The sequence below is a fragment of the Delphinus delphis genome, chromosome 17 (assembly GCF_949987515.2).
Source record: "Delphinus delphis chromosome 17, mDelDel1.2, whole genome shotgun sequence".
In the NCBI taxonomy this organism is placed as follows: Eukaryota; Metazoa; Chordata; class Mammalia; order Artiodactyla; family Delphinidae; genus Delphinus; species Delphinus delphis.
This window is the reverse complement of record NC_082699.1, coordinates 66217140-66231512: the sequence shown is the minus strand read 5'-3', so window position 1 is coordinate 66231512 and position 14373 is coordinate 66217140. Positions and strand designations below refer to the sequence as shown.

Sequence of the window (14373 nt, the reverse complement as noted above, 5' to 3'; positions counted from 1 at the left end):
TTGTCTTTTGGATAACAACCAGTCTGACGGGTGTGAGGGGATGTCTCATTGTGGTTTTGATTTGTATTTCTCTGATGATTAGTGATGAGCATCTTTTCATGTGCCTCTTGTCCATCTGTATGTCTTCTTTGGAAAAATGTCTACTCAGTCCTCTGCCCATTTTTTAATTGAGTTGGGTGTTTGTTTGATGTTGAGGGAAAAAAAATTTTTGCTTAAAAGCTCTGATCAACATAAGCACTGAGTATTTTTGCTTGATGAAAATGTTTGCCTTCTAACCTAAGTGGTGTGGGAAAGAGAATTTGACATGGGCCATGCTGATCAAACCACTTTGCTTTCACAGTCACGGATGGAGAAAAACCAGCCTTGCAAATATATGTGGATGAAATGAGTGCCATTCAAAGTCCACTAATTTGTTTTGGAGTAAACAGGGAAATATTTTACTCAAAAATTCTCCAAAGTGATTTTTCTGGAAGTTATTTTGGCAACTGAACAAAACTTCAGTTCTAAACACTTGCCACAAAGACCTTCCAGCACAGACTGCATATATGTGAGAAAAGTATTCCTCACAAGTTCCCAGTGGATTTTCAGCTGTGAGTTGAAAAACTATCATCCAAATTTATTCTTCACACAGATTAAGTTAAATTTATCTCCTCCCTGAATCTTTTTTTTTTTGATGATTTTAACAAATAAGAAAATTAAGAGACTTGTTTGGTACAACATGTCTACTTTCCTACTTTCGTTAGGAAAGTAGACTCTGGCCCTAGACTGGGTTGCAAAGCTGATTCTGCCAGTTATTAGCTGGGTGCTCTCGGGCAGGCTACTACGACCTTCCTGTGTCTCTGCATCCATACCTGTAAAATACGTAAAATACTACCTGTACCTATTTCAGATGATTGTTGTGAGCACTACGTAAGATAATACATGTAAAGCATCAGAACAACATCTAGCTTGCAAGAAGCACTTGAAAAATGTTCGTGAGTCTTATTAGTACAGCTGGACTTTGGCTGCAAAAACTTAATGTATTAAGTAATAATGTTGGGTTTTACCCCTTGAACTTTCAGTTTTTTGTATATAAAACTTTCAAATACATCTTCCAAATGTTATGCTTTGCTGAATGTTTGCAAGTTTGAAGCAGTTGCTTTTGTCCTTATCGTCTCAGAAACAGAGCGACGTTATCCTTCTGCTCGTTAATCTTTCCAAGCACTTTTCCTTCTGACATGATTGAAAAGGTCTAACAGAATATGAGGCAATATAAATATTCATTGATTACTTCTTCTGATAGTTCGGCTTCAATTTTTAACATTAAAACCTTCAATTCATCTGGAATGTATTTTAATGTAAAATATAAACTTTGGATTTAAAGTAGTGTCACTAAAACATTATCAATGGTTCCAAATGTTTTTCTTGAATAAGCCAACTTTCCCCCACTGATTTGAAAATCTGTCACACACCAAAATTTTACATGTGCTTATTACAATATCTGTCTGTTTATTTCTTACTGTTCTCTCAGCGGAACTTATGTTTCACAGAGAAAGGGGCTTGGTTGCTTCGGTTCACTGCTGGATCACCAGAGTAATGCTTGGCTCATAGAAATAAATGGCTGGAAGAGGATTTCCTCTTTTGACCTCAACATGATTACTAATTAATTGATTTTCTAATGATAAATGCTACATTATTGAAACAAATCCAAATTTATCATATGTACAGTTCTTTCAATACGCTGCCAGATTTTATTTGCTAATATTTGACTTAAGATTTCATATATCTAGTTTTATGTGAAAGTGTTCTTAACTTTTAAGAAAAAGACAAAACACGGAATTTGGTCATAAGTCATCCTAGTTTCCTAAAATAAACTGGGAAATGTTCTGTATTTTCCCACGCTTTAAAATAGATTAACTAGCACAGAAAATATCCGTTCCTTTAAGATCTGACAGAATTTAACAATTAATATGTCTAGGATTTGCACATTTGGGGAGCAAAGAATCTTTCTTTTAATCTTCTTTTTGTAAACGTCATTCACAATTTTGGCCATTTTGAGTCAATTTTGGTTATTTTTTGTTTTAAATCTATTTTCAGTCATTCATTTTGCAGATTTAATTCATTGTCATAAGGTTAAACATATTACTCCTTTCAAATCTATTTTTTAAAAATTCCCTCTGCATCTATGGTTACAGACCTCTCATTTTTCCTTTTAAAGGTGTGCCTCAGGATCATATTATAGTTGGATTTCTTTAAAAAAGCGAATCCTTGTCATTTAACAGAACAGCGTAGTCACTGTGTGGTAATAAGTTCAGTTTTAATTTAAAACTATATTCTGTTTTTTATGCTTCCAAAACTTTTGCTTTCCCCCTCATTCTTAGCCAATTGATTCGGAAGTTATTCATCCTATTTCTACTCAAGTACTGCTTGACTTTACTTTCTTTATCCTGTATTTCTTCCTTTTTAAAAAATATTTTTTTATTTGGTTGTGCTGGGTCTTAGTTGCGGCTCGCCGGCTCCTTAGTTGTGGTATGCGAACTCTTAGTTGCGGCATGTGTGTGGGATCTAGTTCCTGGACCAGGGATCGAACCCAGGCCCCCTCTATTGGGAGCATGGAGTCTTAACCACTGCACCACCATATCCTGTACTTCTTAATAGATGCCAATAAGAAAGTAACAGTTTCTGGAATCTCCTTGCACTCTTCCATCTTCCTTCTGCTTGCCAAATTGTTGAAACACTTTATAATCACAGATCCCCATTATTATTAGTCTGTTACATAATTCTTTTCTGAGGACTCATTTATCATTAGTATTATGGCTTACTACTATATTAACAACTCTTATTCACAATTAATTCGCTACCACTTTAAGAAAAAAATACCCTACTATCATTTCTTCCCCTTATCAGGTTCTTTATTCTTGCTAATTACTTATTTGGTGCTTGCATGTCTTCGCATAATTTTCTTTTTTCCAGGGCAAGTACATGAGTGGGATATTCCGCAAATCATTCAATATCAAAGATGACCTTTCTGATGCCCTTTCAAGAAAAGATGCCTCAGCTGGCCGTAAAATTTGAGTAACAACCCTTTCCCCTGGATGTCTAAGGTGATGCTCTGTTGCTTTTTGCATATATAGTGCTACCAGGTAACTGGATACAAATGTATTCTCCTTCTTTTGTGGATAACATCTTCTCCCTCACTCCACTCTACCCCACCCGCACACATGTGATGCTTATAGTTTATTCTTTTTTTAAATACAACAATTTTGTTAGAATATATTTAAAGATTGAATTCTTCATCATTATTATTCTCTTCACTTAATAACAGCTTTCTTGAGATATAATTCACATAGCATAAAATTTCATTATTTTCTGCTGGCTACCTGTGATGTGAAGATTCATGATTCCCTTTAGCTAAGGTGGTGGTGAACGTGTGAAATGTAATTTGTAAGCTCAGGTCATCATCTTGAACCAGAAGCCTACCCTGATGCTGACTGCTGCTGCCATACTGCTACTCCTCCCATCTGTTCCACTGGCTCCATCTAGGAACACACTTTACATACTCCTGGCTTTCTCACTGGGTTCCTCTTCTTTCTCCATTGTTTTGCCAGGTCCAATCCTCACCCTTCCTCTCCTCTCACTCAATACACTCTTTCTGGGTAATCTCATCCACTTCCTGGCTCCAACTGTCATCTCTATCAGTGGTTCTCAAGTCTCTCCCCAAATACTGTTCATATGGAAACATTCTACCATCAGTAACGTCTCTCATTAGACACAGCAATTCACAACTGCAGGGACATCCTGGGATCTCAGCAGGTGCACTTATAGCTTGAAGAAGCACTTCTCCTGTCTAGGGACCTTCAGTCGGAGACACGTCTGTTCCATCTCTGGAGGACAGCATCACCATCCACTGAACTGTCCAATCCAGAAGCCTGGAGGTCATGACTACTAGACTTGAAGACAGAGATGGTGTCTCTACAATTCACCACCATACCTCACAAAGTGTCCAACAGACAGCAGCACAACAAATATTTGTTGAAGGAATTAATTCAATCACTAAATTCTGTGGTTTCTAATTCATATCCTTTCAACTCATCCTCTTCTTTTCACCGGCACTGTTAAGGTCACTATTAGTGTCTACTGGTTACTACTGAAGTCTCCTAGCCTCCAGTCCTGCTTCCCCCAACCCATTCTCCATGCTACAGTCAGTTATCTTTTTCAGTTATAGCAGTACTTATCATCCCTCAACTTAAGGCCCTTTAATATCAAACGTAAAGTTCTCAACAGGCATATAAGTCTATAATTCTCTTGACTATGTACATAGCATTCCTTCTACTTAGAAGAACAACTCAGGTATCATTGTAAAGAGAATTTCTTGATGCCCCAAAACTGAATTAAACATTCATCTTACGTGCTCTCTGAAGTATCCTGTACTTTCCCTGCTGCTGCACCTATTCTGTATTGTAGTTGTCTGTTTACTTGTCTGTCTCCTCAGCTACACTGTAAATTTTGACGGGTGCGCCAGTGTCCTGGTCACTGTATCTCAATGCCCTGCAGAGTTCCTGGCACAGAGTAGGCATTCGATGAGCATCTGGTGAATGAATATATTTTCAAATATCACCAGTGACCATGCAAGTAGATAACTGGAATTTTCATCATGGGACAGGGATTCTGAACCCAGTTGGGATCCATAAACAGGTACGAAGAGGGCATGAACACCATGAAATTGTACCCAACATTCTATGTGTATATACATTTTTGAGGGTAACTTTCAGACTGCCTAAGGAGTCAATAATTCTAGAAACTTAAGAAATATTACCGTTGGAGTTTATTTGGTTAGAAAGGAATATTCTAAATTATATTACAAACAAACAAAAACAAAATGTTGATACATACACACAACACAGACAAATATACCCAGAGACTGACTTAATGATATCAAGCCTTATGGTGAACCTTTTACTGAAAAGGGACAAGAATCAGAGAAGTTAGACAGCTGCAGGAGGACTGAAGAAAACCAGAGGATGCCAGAAAAAGAATTTAGAAAGGTAGAACAGAGAATGAAAAAGAAATTCTGTCTACTCTGCCATTTTATATACGGTCCTTACGCAGTCAGCGTGTGAAAGGTTAGCGCTTCATCACAAAGGATGTCAAAGTCTGAAGATATCTGTAGTTTTGAAAATTGCATCTTCAGCTTGCCATAACGCTGCCTAACTTCAGGATAGTTCTGTCCCACCACTCTAGTTGTCTTTGCAGTTCTGTCCAGTGAATCCCTGTCTAGACACTGACCTTCAACAGAAGGAAAGAAAGAAAAAAGGAAGGCAGCGGCCTGGGCTTATGAGAAAAGAGGGGCAGGGAGAGGAGTAGGTCAAATGCTCATTACTATTCAGGTGACCATCTGTCTCTGGCTCACTCTGCTCCTTTGTCTTTATTCAGGGTAATTTATGCACTTCAAAATTTGCAAGAATCTTGCCAAGATATCATGCACTTTGGTAAAGTAAGGAAATGTACTTAAGTTCTGAAAAATACAGGTAGTTTTGAGAGTTGTAGGTGTTTTTTATAAATGTTGACTACGGTCAGCCTCTCCCCACTAATTTAACATTTAATGAAGCTAGGGAATATGATTTTCCTTTCTTTCTTTTTATTTTGGGGGGGGTGGTATTTCCACATATCACCATATAACATACTATACTGCCTGTTTTGCTTTAGAAAATGCAAACTTTCATGTCATAACATGTTGTTACTAATCTACTAAAGTAGGACAAGTACTTCAGAGGTGACGATAGGCTTGATTTTGAGTGTTTCGATGCTACCCAGCCTAACTTCCAATACCGTAGGGTACACAGTGTAAACCTGATCTTACATTCAAGCTGCCTCTGGCTGTGAAACAAACCTTGCTCACGTGGGGATGAAAAATGGACCCTTTCCTCAGTAGCATCATCTTTCATCCAAAGAAAATGAAAGCCAGAGGATGGTGAATTTGGTCAAAAGGCCTGAAGAATTCATTGACTGGTTAATCAGCCTCTAAATAATCAGGAATGGCCCACAAACCTATAAAGCAATTCATCCCCATCCCATCTAACATCAGTCTACAAGAACAGCTCTGAGTAATATACAGATACAGGAGCCTCATGAATTTAACACAATAATCCAATAGTGTCTTACTTTGCTGCAGAACTCCACTGTATAAAATGGACAAAATTGTGATTGTCAAAACAATAGTTTCAAAGAACCAAGTTTGTACAAAATAAGTCTTTTAAAGATTCTATATTTACCTGCGCTATCTGAAATCTTTGTGAGGTCCTAATCTACTAATAAAAGATATATTATTTTAAATCAGATTGATAACGAGGATTGCTCTGGGTACATCCCTGATAAATGTATGGTGAAATTTAGTGATCAATTATTCTGGCTGGAAGTTGGGGTGAAAGGGGAGGAACAGGAGAGAAAGGGGAAAAATTACCATTTATCAAAGTGCCACCTAACCGTGTACTTATTTGATGCAAGAATCAATTTTAAAAAAATTCCAGGATTCACTTAAGAGTTGTAGTTGAGTTTTGCCCTGTTATCTACTCTGATATCCTTTTTGGCAAGACACTGCTGTTAATGATTTTTTGAAATAGGTAAGCGGAACATGGCACTGAGAAATTGTGCTTTATTTTTTCCATAGCAGTGTGTGGGATTCTGAAACCCTTTCAAATGCTACCGGGACTATTTTGAGGAAAGAGAGAAAGATGAGAATGGAAGAAAAAAATTCTATAACCTCGTCCATTGCCTGCTCTACTTGCATCCTTATCCTTAATCTGGTCGAAATCATTGTGTCCTCCATCTTCTTTAGGTTTCACTGCTGCAAGAGAGACCCAGGTTAGGAAGTGGCTTGAGTATGACGCCAGGATCAATGCTGACAATGAGATGAGAGCCAGAAGTGAAGCCAGAAGAGGCTGTGAAGCCAGAACTGGATATGAGTTGTTGGGGGTCCTCACCATGTGACATCTACAATATACATTCCATTCATCCGTACAGGTGTGAAATTTACAAAACCAAACAGATAACACTCACCCAGAGGATAAGGGTCTACTGTCATTGACATAATATTATTTGGTACACTCTAGCTGAAATGTGCACATTATTAAGATGTTCTTAACATGTTACTTCCGGGAAGACTTTTTCTGGTGAAGTGTGGAATGGAAAGGGAACATGGAGCAAGACGACACGGATGGGTACCACCTGGGAAATCCAGCAGTCCGCTCCATCAGATGCCCACAAGGTAGTATTTACCTTGATGGGCTTTGCAGACTCTGATACCCGATTCTCATTGACTGGACCCAGGAATGCAGACTCATGCTAAGAAAACTCACAAGACACTGATGTATTAAAAAAAAGAAGGCGACTTTATTATTTACAGTGGACACCAGAAGAATCAGGCATACTGAATCTGCATCAGTCTGTACCAGCCTGATAGTGAATTATCTCCTTGGGAAGGCAAATTACCAGAGGGAAGCTTGGTGTGCACGGAAGCAGAGCAAGTGGAGTTAATTATGCAGGATTCCAGTGCAAAATGGCATGAGGCTCTGCAGCTCTGTACCACAGGGTTATCCACCTGCCAGGCAGGTTGGATGCTTGCCTCAACCTGGCAGGTGCTACTGGTCAGACAGTGCTTTGTTAGGTATCATGACAATTACATTAATAGCTTTTCTTTTTCTCTGTTTTGGAGACAGAGAAAATGCCCTTCTGATGGACATTTTATATGTTTGTGTGTTTTAAAGACGTCAATACCCTCAATTAGGTTACAGTCAAATCTTTCTGCCCAAGGAGTCTTTATGTCTCGTAAGATCACATTGCCTCCCTTGGCTTTAATCTATTAGCTGTTAATTTCTTAGTTTAATTTTCAGAGAGTATTTTCATTTTCCAGCTTTCTGGGATCAAGAGGGGCACGACATGGTAGACTCCACATTTGCCTACAGGTTCCACAAAGTGTCAGTTAAATTCAAATCGACCTGTATTCACTGTGCCAACTTTATGCCCACTGCTGTGCCAGATACAAAATAATATTCAAAAGTGTAACAAGAGCCTCTAAGGAAACACATCTACTGGACACCTATAGCCCTAAGTTCTTCTTAAGGTATACTTTTAATTCATTTTTCACTAGCATTTATAGATCCTCTCCTATATACCAGGATTAACTAGATATAAGAACTACAAAGATAAAAATTGTCTTGTTCCCTTTAAGAGCTTACAGTCTAGCAAAGGAACAAGACATTTAAAAAAAAAGAAAAAAAGGTACTTTGCCAAGTGGTATGGAGCCCGGTGGAAAGCATACTTTTATATATAAGGGGCAGAGACAGAAGCCATTTTTTTTTAAATCTATTTCTAAAATATACTAAATAATAATGATTATTTTAAAAAAGTAACAACAGGGCTTCCCTGGTGGCGCAGTGGTTGAGAGTCCGCCTGCCGATGCGGGGGACACGGGTTCGTGCCCCGGTCCGGGAAGATCCCACGTGCCGCGGAGTGGCTGGGCCCGTGAGCCATGGCCGCTGAGCCTGCGCGTCCGGAGCCTGTGCTCCGCAACGGGAGAGGCCACAACAGTGAGAGCCCCGCATACCGGAAAAAAAAAAAAAAAAATGTAACAGCAGTGGTTTGAAGCACAAACTGTAGTAAGTTCCTTTCTCGCTTCCCCCCTCCCCCCATTCTACCTCTCGAGGTTGTCTTCAGTAGTTGGAGAATACTCTTTCACATCTTTTTCTCTGTATTTGAAAAGCGTACACACACACAAACTTTTGCATCCCCCAAACACACATATTTTTACGCATATATAAACATAAATTTCTATATTTTATCAATGTGTGAAATTTATATATTACACATTCTATTTATATAATATATGCACATATACATTTATGTAATATACACACATGTGAGATCATATTATTGTTTTATAACTTGTTCTTTTATGTTTAATTTTTGCTTATAAATTATAACAAGTATACAGAAAAGTACACAAAACAAATACGCTCAGTTTGGAAAATAAATTACCCCACAGAGCTCCCACCAGGTCAATAAACAGAGAATTCTGAGTACCCCAGAAACTCTGCACCGCCCCCAAAACGCTAAATTTTATGTTAGCCATTTACAAGCTTTCTGTGTAGTTTTACTACCCGTGAGGCAGGCAAAGTCCAAATTTGCCTGGATCAGCAAATGTCCTCAGGGTAAAAGCAGCTTTAGTTCTCTAAAGAACTCTCGCTGACGTAAAAAATAAATAAATAAATACCCTAACCCTAAAAAAAAAAAAAAAAAAAAACCTCGCTGAACTCTTGCTTTTCCTTATGGTTCCTTAGATTTTCAGGTCTTTGCTGCTCTGAGGATGTTTTCTTATACATATTCAACAGTTTCAATAATTTTCAGCAAGATAATTTGTTCAAATAACTTAATCAGCCATATTTCCAGTAACAAAAATTGGTGTCACTTCTCAATTTCTTCCTGTGTTACAGTTCTGTGTATAAATGTAGATTCTTATCTACTAGATCTTAACTCCTTAGGGGTTATGAGAAGTAAATATCTTGGATTTCCCACAGTATGAATAGTGAAATATGCAATAAATGTACAAAGAACAAAGAGTAAAGGATTGGAAAAGAGAATGAATGTGTAATTACTCCTGCCCTTGAGGAGTTTCCATTTTCTTTTTGTGAGGGAAGATCAGATGTATAGGTATAAAACAATTGACATGAAACAATTTGAGGCAATAAAGATATATGTTTAAATGAAATCACTTATATTCACTGACATGAAGAGACTTCCAAGATATATCGTTAAGTGGGAAAAAAAATGCTGTAGGATGGTGTAGGTGCGTAAAATACATCTAAATCTATAGCTATCTCCATGTGTGTAAATAGGGGTGTGTGTGTGTGTGTGTGTGTGTGTGTGTGTGTGTATGTGCCTGTGGATATTCTTGCTTATACACAGAAATACGACCCTAAAGACACATTAGTTCTACAGACTGGAATTGGGAAGCCAGGAGTGATCTTTTCCCTTTCAAACATCCTATATAATATTTGTACGTGAAGCATATACTACTTTTATAGTTAGGGGAAATTTTTAAAATTCTATTCAAGGGCAAACATATACGACAAAGGATATCAAGAACTAAAAACATCCAGGAAGACAGACATTATTGGGGAAGGCTTCTTTGAAAAGGTAGGACTTGAAACAGGTCCTGCAGGACTGGTAGAGTTTAAGTTAGAGGGCAGGAGTGGGGGGAAAGTGGGCTTGGTGAACAAGAGTTGTGCTGCGAGCAGACGTCAGGGGAGAAATTAGAATGGTACCCAGAGAGGACCATAAAGAAGTGCATTCACCTGGCTAAAGCTAACTCCAGTTTACATTAAGAGGCAGGATTAAATGGATGTAGAGCCAGGGCATAAATGTAGAATGTCATTAATATTAAGAGTTTAAAATTGGCGTGATGGGAAACAGAAGTCATTACAGGTTACTTTATGAAGTACTAATATGAGTAACATTAACCTCATGGACTAGTCTGTGTAGAATGAAATCAAACGTGAAACGTCCCTGGTAATTTGTAAAGTGCTAGATCAGTAACTATTGGTTTTACTAAGTAAGTTATTAAATTAAGAGTCACATTTTAGGGAGACCATCTTGGTATTCTTGCACAGAATGCATTACAGGGGGAGAAAGACTCAGAGCAAGGAGATTCCTTAGCAATATCATATACTTGAAAGAGCTTACCTAGTTTATACAATCTGAAAAATGCAGATAACTGTCCTACCTCACAGGACTGTTTTAATAATTAAATGTACATACAATGGCATGGTCAAAATGGATCGGTTCATTTCTTCTCAAATGCTAATTGTCCAGATGTACACTCATAAAGATCAGAACTGATGCCCTGGTCGCGGGAATGGAAAAGATAAAGCCCGGAGATTTTTCTAAATAAGTAATCAATAAAGATCTATTTATTGGATGTAGAGAATGAAAGAGGAAAAGATAAAGACTTCGTCTTGGTTTCCATCAGGGAAGACTGGAAGAATGGTGATGTCCCTGACAGAACCTGACCTAGATGTGCAATCTACAACATTTTTGGAGTTGTGACATTCTTACCAGGTGAGTTTCACCTCCTCCATCTCTCTGTCACTCTCAACCCACAACCCTCCCCTCTTGGGTATAAGGCAACCTCCTTGTATTAGTACAAATATGGCTTGAAATATTTTAAAATAAAAGTGCATTTATATTCATTTTATTTTGGAAACATTTTTTCAAGAACACATAAAACCTCAAAACAATTGAGACATGCAAAGTTTCTGACTATTCAATGGTTGCAGTGGGCAAAACTTAGCAATACCTTGTTCAAAATCAAAACAAACTCTACATTTGACTTTAAGGAAGAAAAATTCTAGGCAAATAAAATTTGACAGAATTAAATATCTTTAGGGTTTAAAATTATGTGGATTTGTATTTTTATCACATTAAGGGCCAAATCACAAAATTATAAAAATCAAACAAAGATCAATATAAACTAATATAAGTGATGCTTTAAAAATTCTTTTCTGGATTCCAAGTGGATTTTAACTGCTGAGTGGCATGTTATAACCCTGGGCTGTAGTCTTAAAGCACAGTTTATTATAGTTTTAACAGTATTCCAAAAGTTTCAGCTGGATACTTTTTGTTGCCTAGCTAGAGGTCAAAAGCTTGAGGATTATTACATGATAGAAAACAAAACTTCAAAAAACTTAAAAAGTGACCTGTCATACTTCAGACTCCTTACTTTGCTGTAAGGTCACATTTCTGAAGAAGATGACAGAGTTGGTGATTGTGTAACTAAGCCTCCAGAACTACTTAGGACTCTGGAATGTGATCATTGTTTTGCAATGGAGTTGGTCACCATCGGATGAAAATCTTGGGAAATAAAATATCTTGTTTACCTGCTAGTTCCTGTCAGAGAATAGCTCATTCACACACGGTACCACAGTACTTTAGTCTAAACTCCCAACCTGCATTGCTTGGTACTAATGATTCTATTTTAAAAGAATGTTAAGAATATTTCTACATACTTGAAAAGGTAAGCAAAAGAGGGAGGAGGGTCGGGGAAGAGAGAGGAATGGGAGAGAAGAAAAGAAATGCATCTTTGCTTCACAGTAACGTGGAAAGGGGGAGATAGGAAAGGATGCAGATGAAACGAAATTGGCTCAAGTTGCTACTGCTTGGTTGAAGGTAGAGCTGAGTGCACAGAGGCCCATCTTTTGTGTCTACTTTGTATGTTGAACTGTTCCATAATAAAAACTTTAAAAATAAAAAGAAAAGGCACATACTTAATTTTTGAAGATTGTCTCCTAACTTTTTACCTAAAAAGGGATGATAATACAGTACTATTAATAGTGCTGCAATAAAGATGTCATCTTTAGAACACTGATTTAGGATTTCAGGAGTTCCTGAGGCTTATCTGCCCAGCAATAACAAAATTTTTGCCAGATAATAATCCTTATTCTGCACATCGTACTTACATAAAGCACTCTCGCATCCATTATCTCAGCTGCTCTTCACATTAACACTCTGAGATCTGGCGGGTGACATTCTAATTTATGAAAAATACAAGGCTCAGAGAAGTTAAGTGAATTTCGTTTCTTTCTTTCATTCATTCCACAAACATTTACTAAACACCTGTGTCAGGCAGATCTGTCCTAGGTATTAGGAATTAAAAGACAAAGAAAATGCAATTCCTTTTTTCAAGCGGACAGATTTATAAAACAATTAAATGACGACGTGATTCATGCTACAATGAAGTGTTTTTCAAAACAGGATTTTAACTATGACCTACAGTAAGAAATACATTTTCCATTACAAACCCAGGATACACAAACATGTTTAAGTGAAACAGAAGTTTTATGAAACACTACTCTTCCTATACATGATTCACACTGTGGTATTTTTTAATCTACCCTATTCAGTATCTTTTCTTTTTTAATAAAATGCTGGTCACGACCTTTTACAATTGGGTTACTGCTTAGAACATTTCATTATTCATTAGTGGGTGTGTCCTACAGTGTGCAAAAGTGTCAGGATGAGTATGATCAGAGTTCTGTGGCAACACAAAAGGAAACAAAACTGTTCTAGGGAAAGAGAAGGGCCTGAAATAGGTTAGTCTCTGAGAACTTATCGATATTAAAATGGCAGGTCATAAAGGTCTTAAAGGTCATAAAGGTCTTAAAAGGCTTTAATCACTTTGCTCTTACAATAATTGTGCTGTTGCACGCTGGCCAAATACAAAGCAGCAACAGACTGTGAACTCACTGAAAAGCTACAGAAACAAGTTGTTTTCTTGACGGGATGGCAGCAATCACTCATTCATATTTACTAACTCTTCATTATGTGGCACAGCACCTCCTGTCTCCTGGACCATCCTGCTACTACCTGTAAAACAACTATAAACATCCTGAGACTGTAAGGTTTACTCTGTGACTAACAGTCCTAAATATCTGTTTTCTCAAAAATTCTCTGGAAGAAAGACTTAAAAACAAGAGACCAGGATGATATGTGTGAGATGTAAAATCAGATACTGTAATTTTTAATCAACCACAAATCTATACTGTGATTGTGTTCAAGGCCTTAATCTTGTATCTCAGAGTCTCAAAAATTTGCTGTCCGTCCAGGCAGTTGTGTAGCTGCTGTGTACAGAGCTCAGGGGAGAGAAGAGGCAGCAAAAGCACTAACATCTCATGCAGCTGCCCCCTGCTGTCTAACAGAGACAGGGTCAAGATCAGGGAGACCCATCGATTCGATTTTGCTTTGTCATTTCCTCCAATAGGAAGGTTTCCATTTTCAGGTACTTGTTCTGAGAATCTATTTTGCCCAAATGCACCAAAGACTCATTTTGTGAACGTGACCTAGTCTGGCAAGTCCTTTGTGCCTTTTATCCAATAAGCAATAAAAGAGAAGAGGTGCTTTTCCACATCAGCATGTGCTCAGCTTACAGGAGTGCTACTATTCCTCGGGCCTTCAATAAATATTCATCAAGGATACTGATATTGACACTGAGCAGAAAATAGACAAAAGTTAATTGGATTTCATGAAATGTAGAGGAACTACAGCTGTTTCTCATCCCTACTTCCCCAAAGGGAAACATGGTTTGAATATCAATGATAAAAGATTTTGTTGGCTGACGTATTCGTAATTAAAATCAAACCAAACTGAACCAAACCAAAAACATCAACCAGCATTTGTGCCTTTAATCATATAATTGGAGGGTTTTAGTAAATTGAAAGTATTCTGGGTTAGGCCTTATAGGTATTAACTCAGTAAGAGAGCGATGGCCAGAAGGAAATGAAAATTATAGTTTTGAGAAAGTCACTGAAAAGCATAAGCCATTTGTAAAGACATTCTGAGCTTTGG

At 37.7% G+C, this 14373-nt stretch overlaps 1 protein-coding gene across 3 annotated transcripts in view; it reads right to left on the bottom strand.

The window, feature by feature from the left end:
- NSMCE2 (NSE2 (MMS21) homolog, SMC5-SMC6 complex SUMO ligase) overlaps positions 1-14373 on the bottom strand; it is a 224505-nt gene that overhangs the window by 98725 nt on the left and 111407 nt on the right. Inside the window, exon 5 of one of the 3 annotated variants that reach the window (XM_059995184.1) lies at positions 6740-6820. The exons of the other annotated variants lie outside the window; for them this stretch is intronic. Coding sequence (XP_059851167.1) covers positions 6740-6820 — 81 coding nt within the window. The remainder of the gene's footprint in view (positions 1-6739; positions 6821-14373) is intronic. 3 annotated transcript variants of the gene reach the window in all.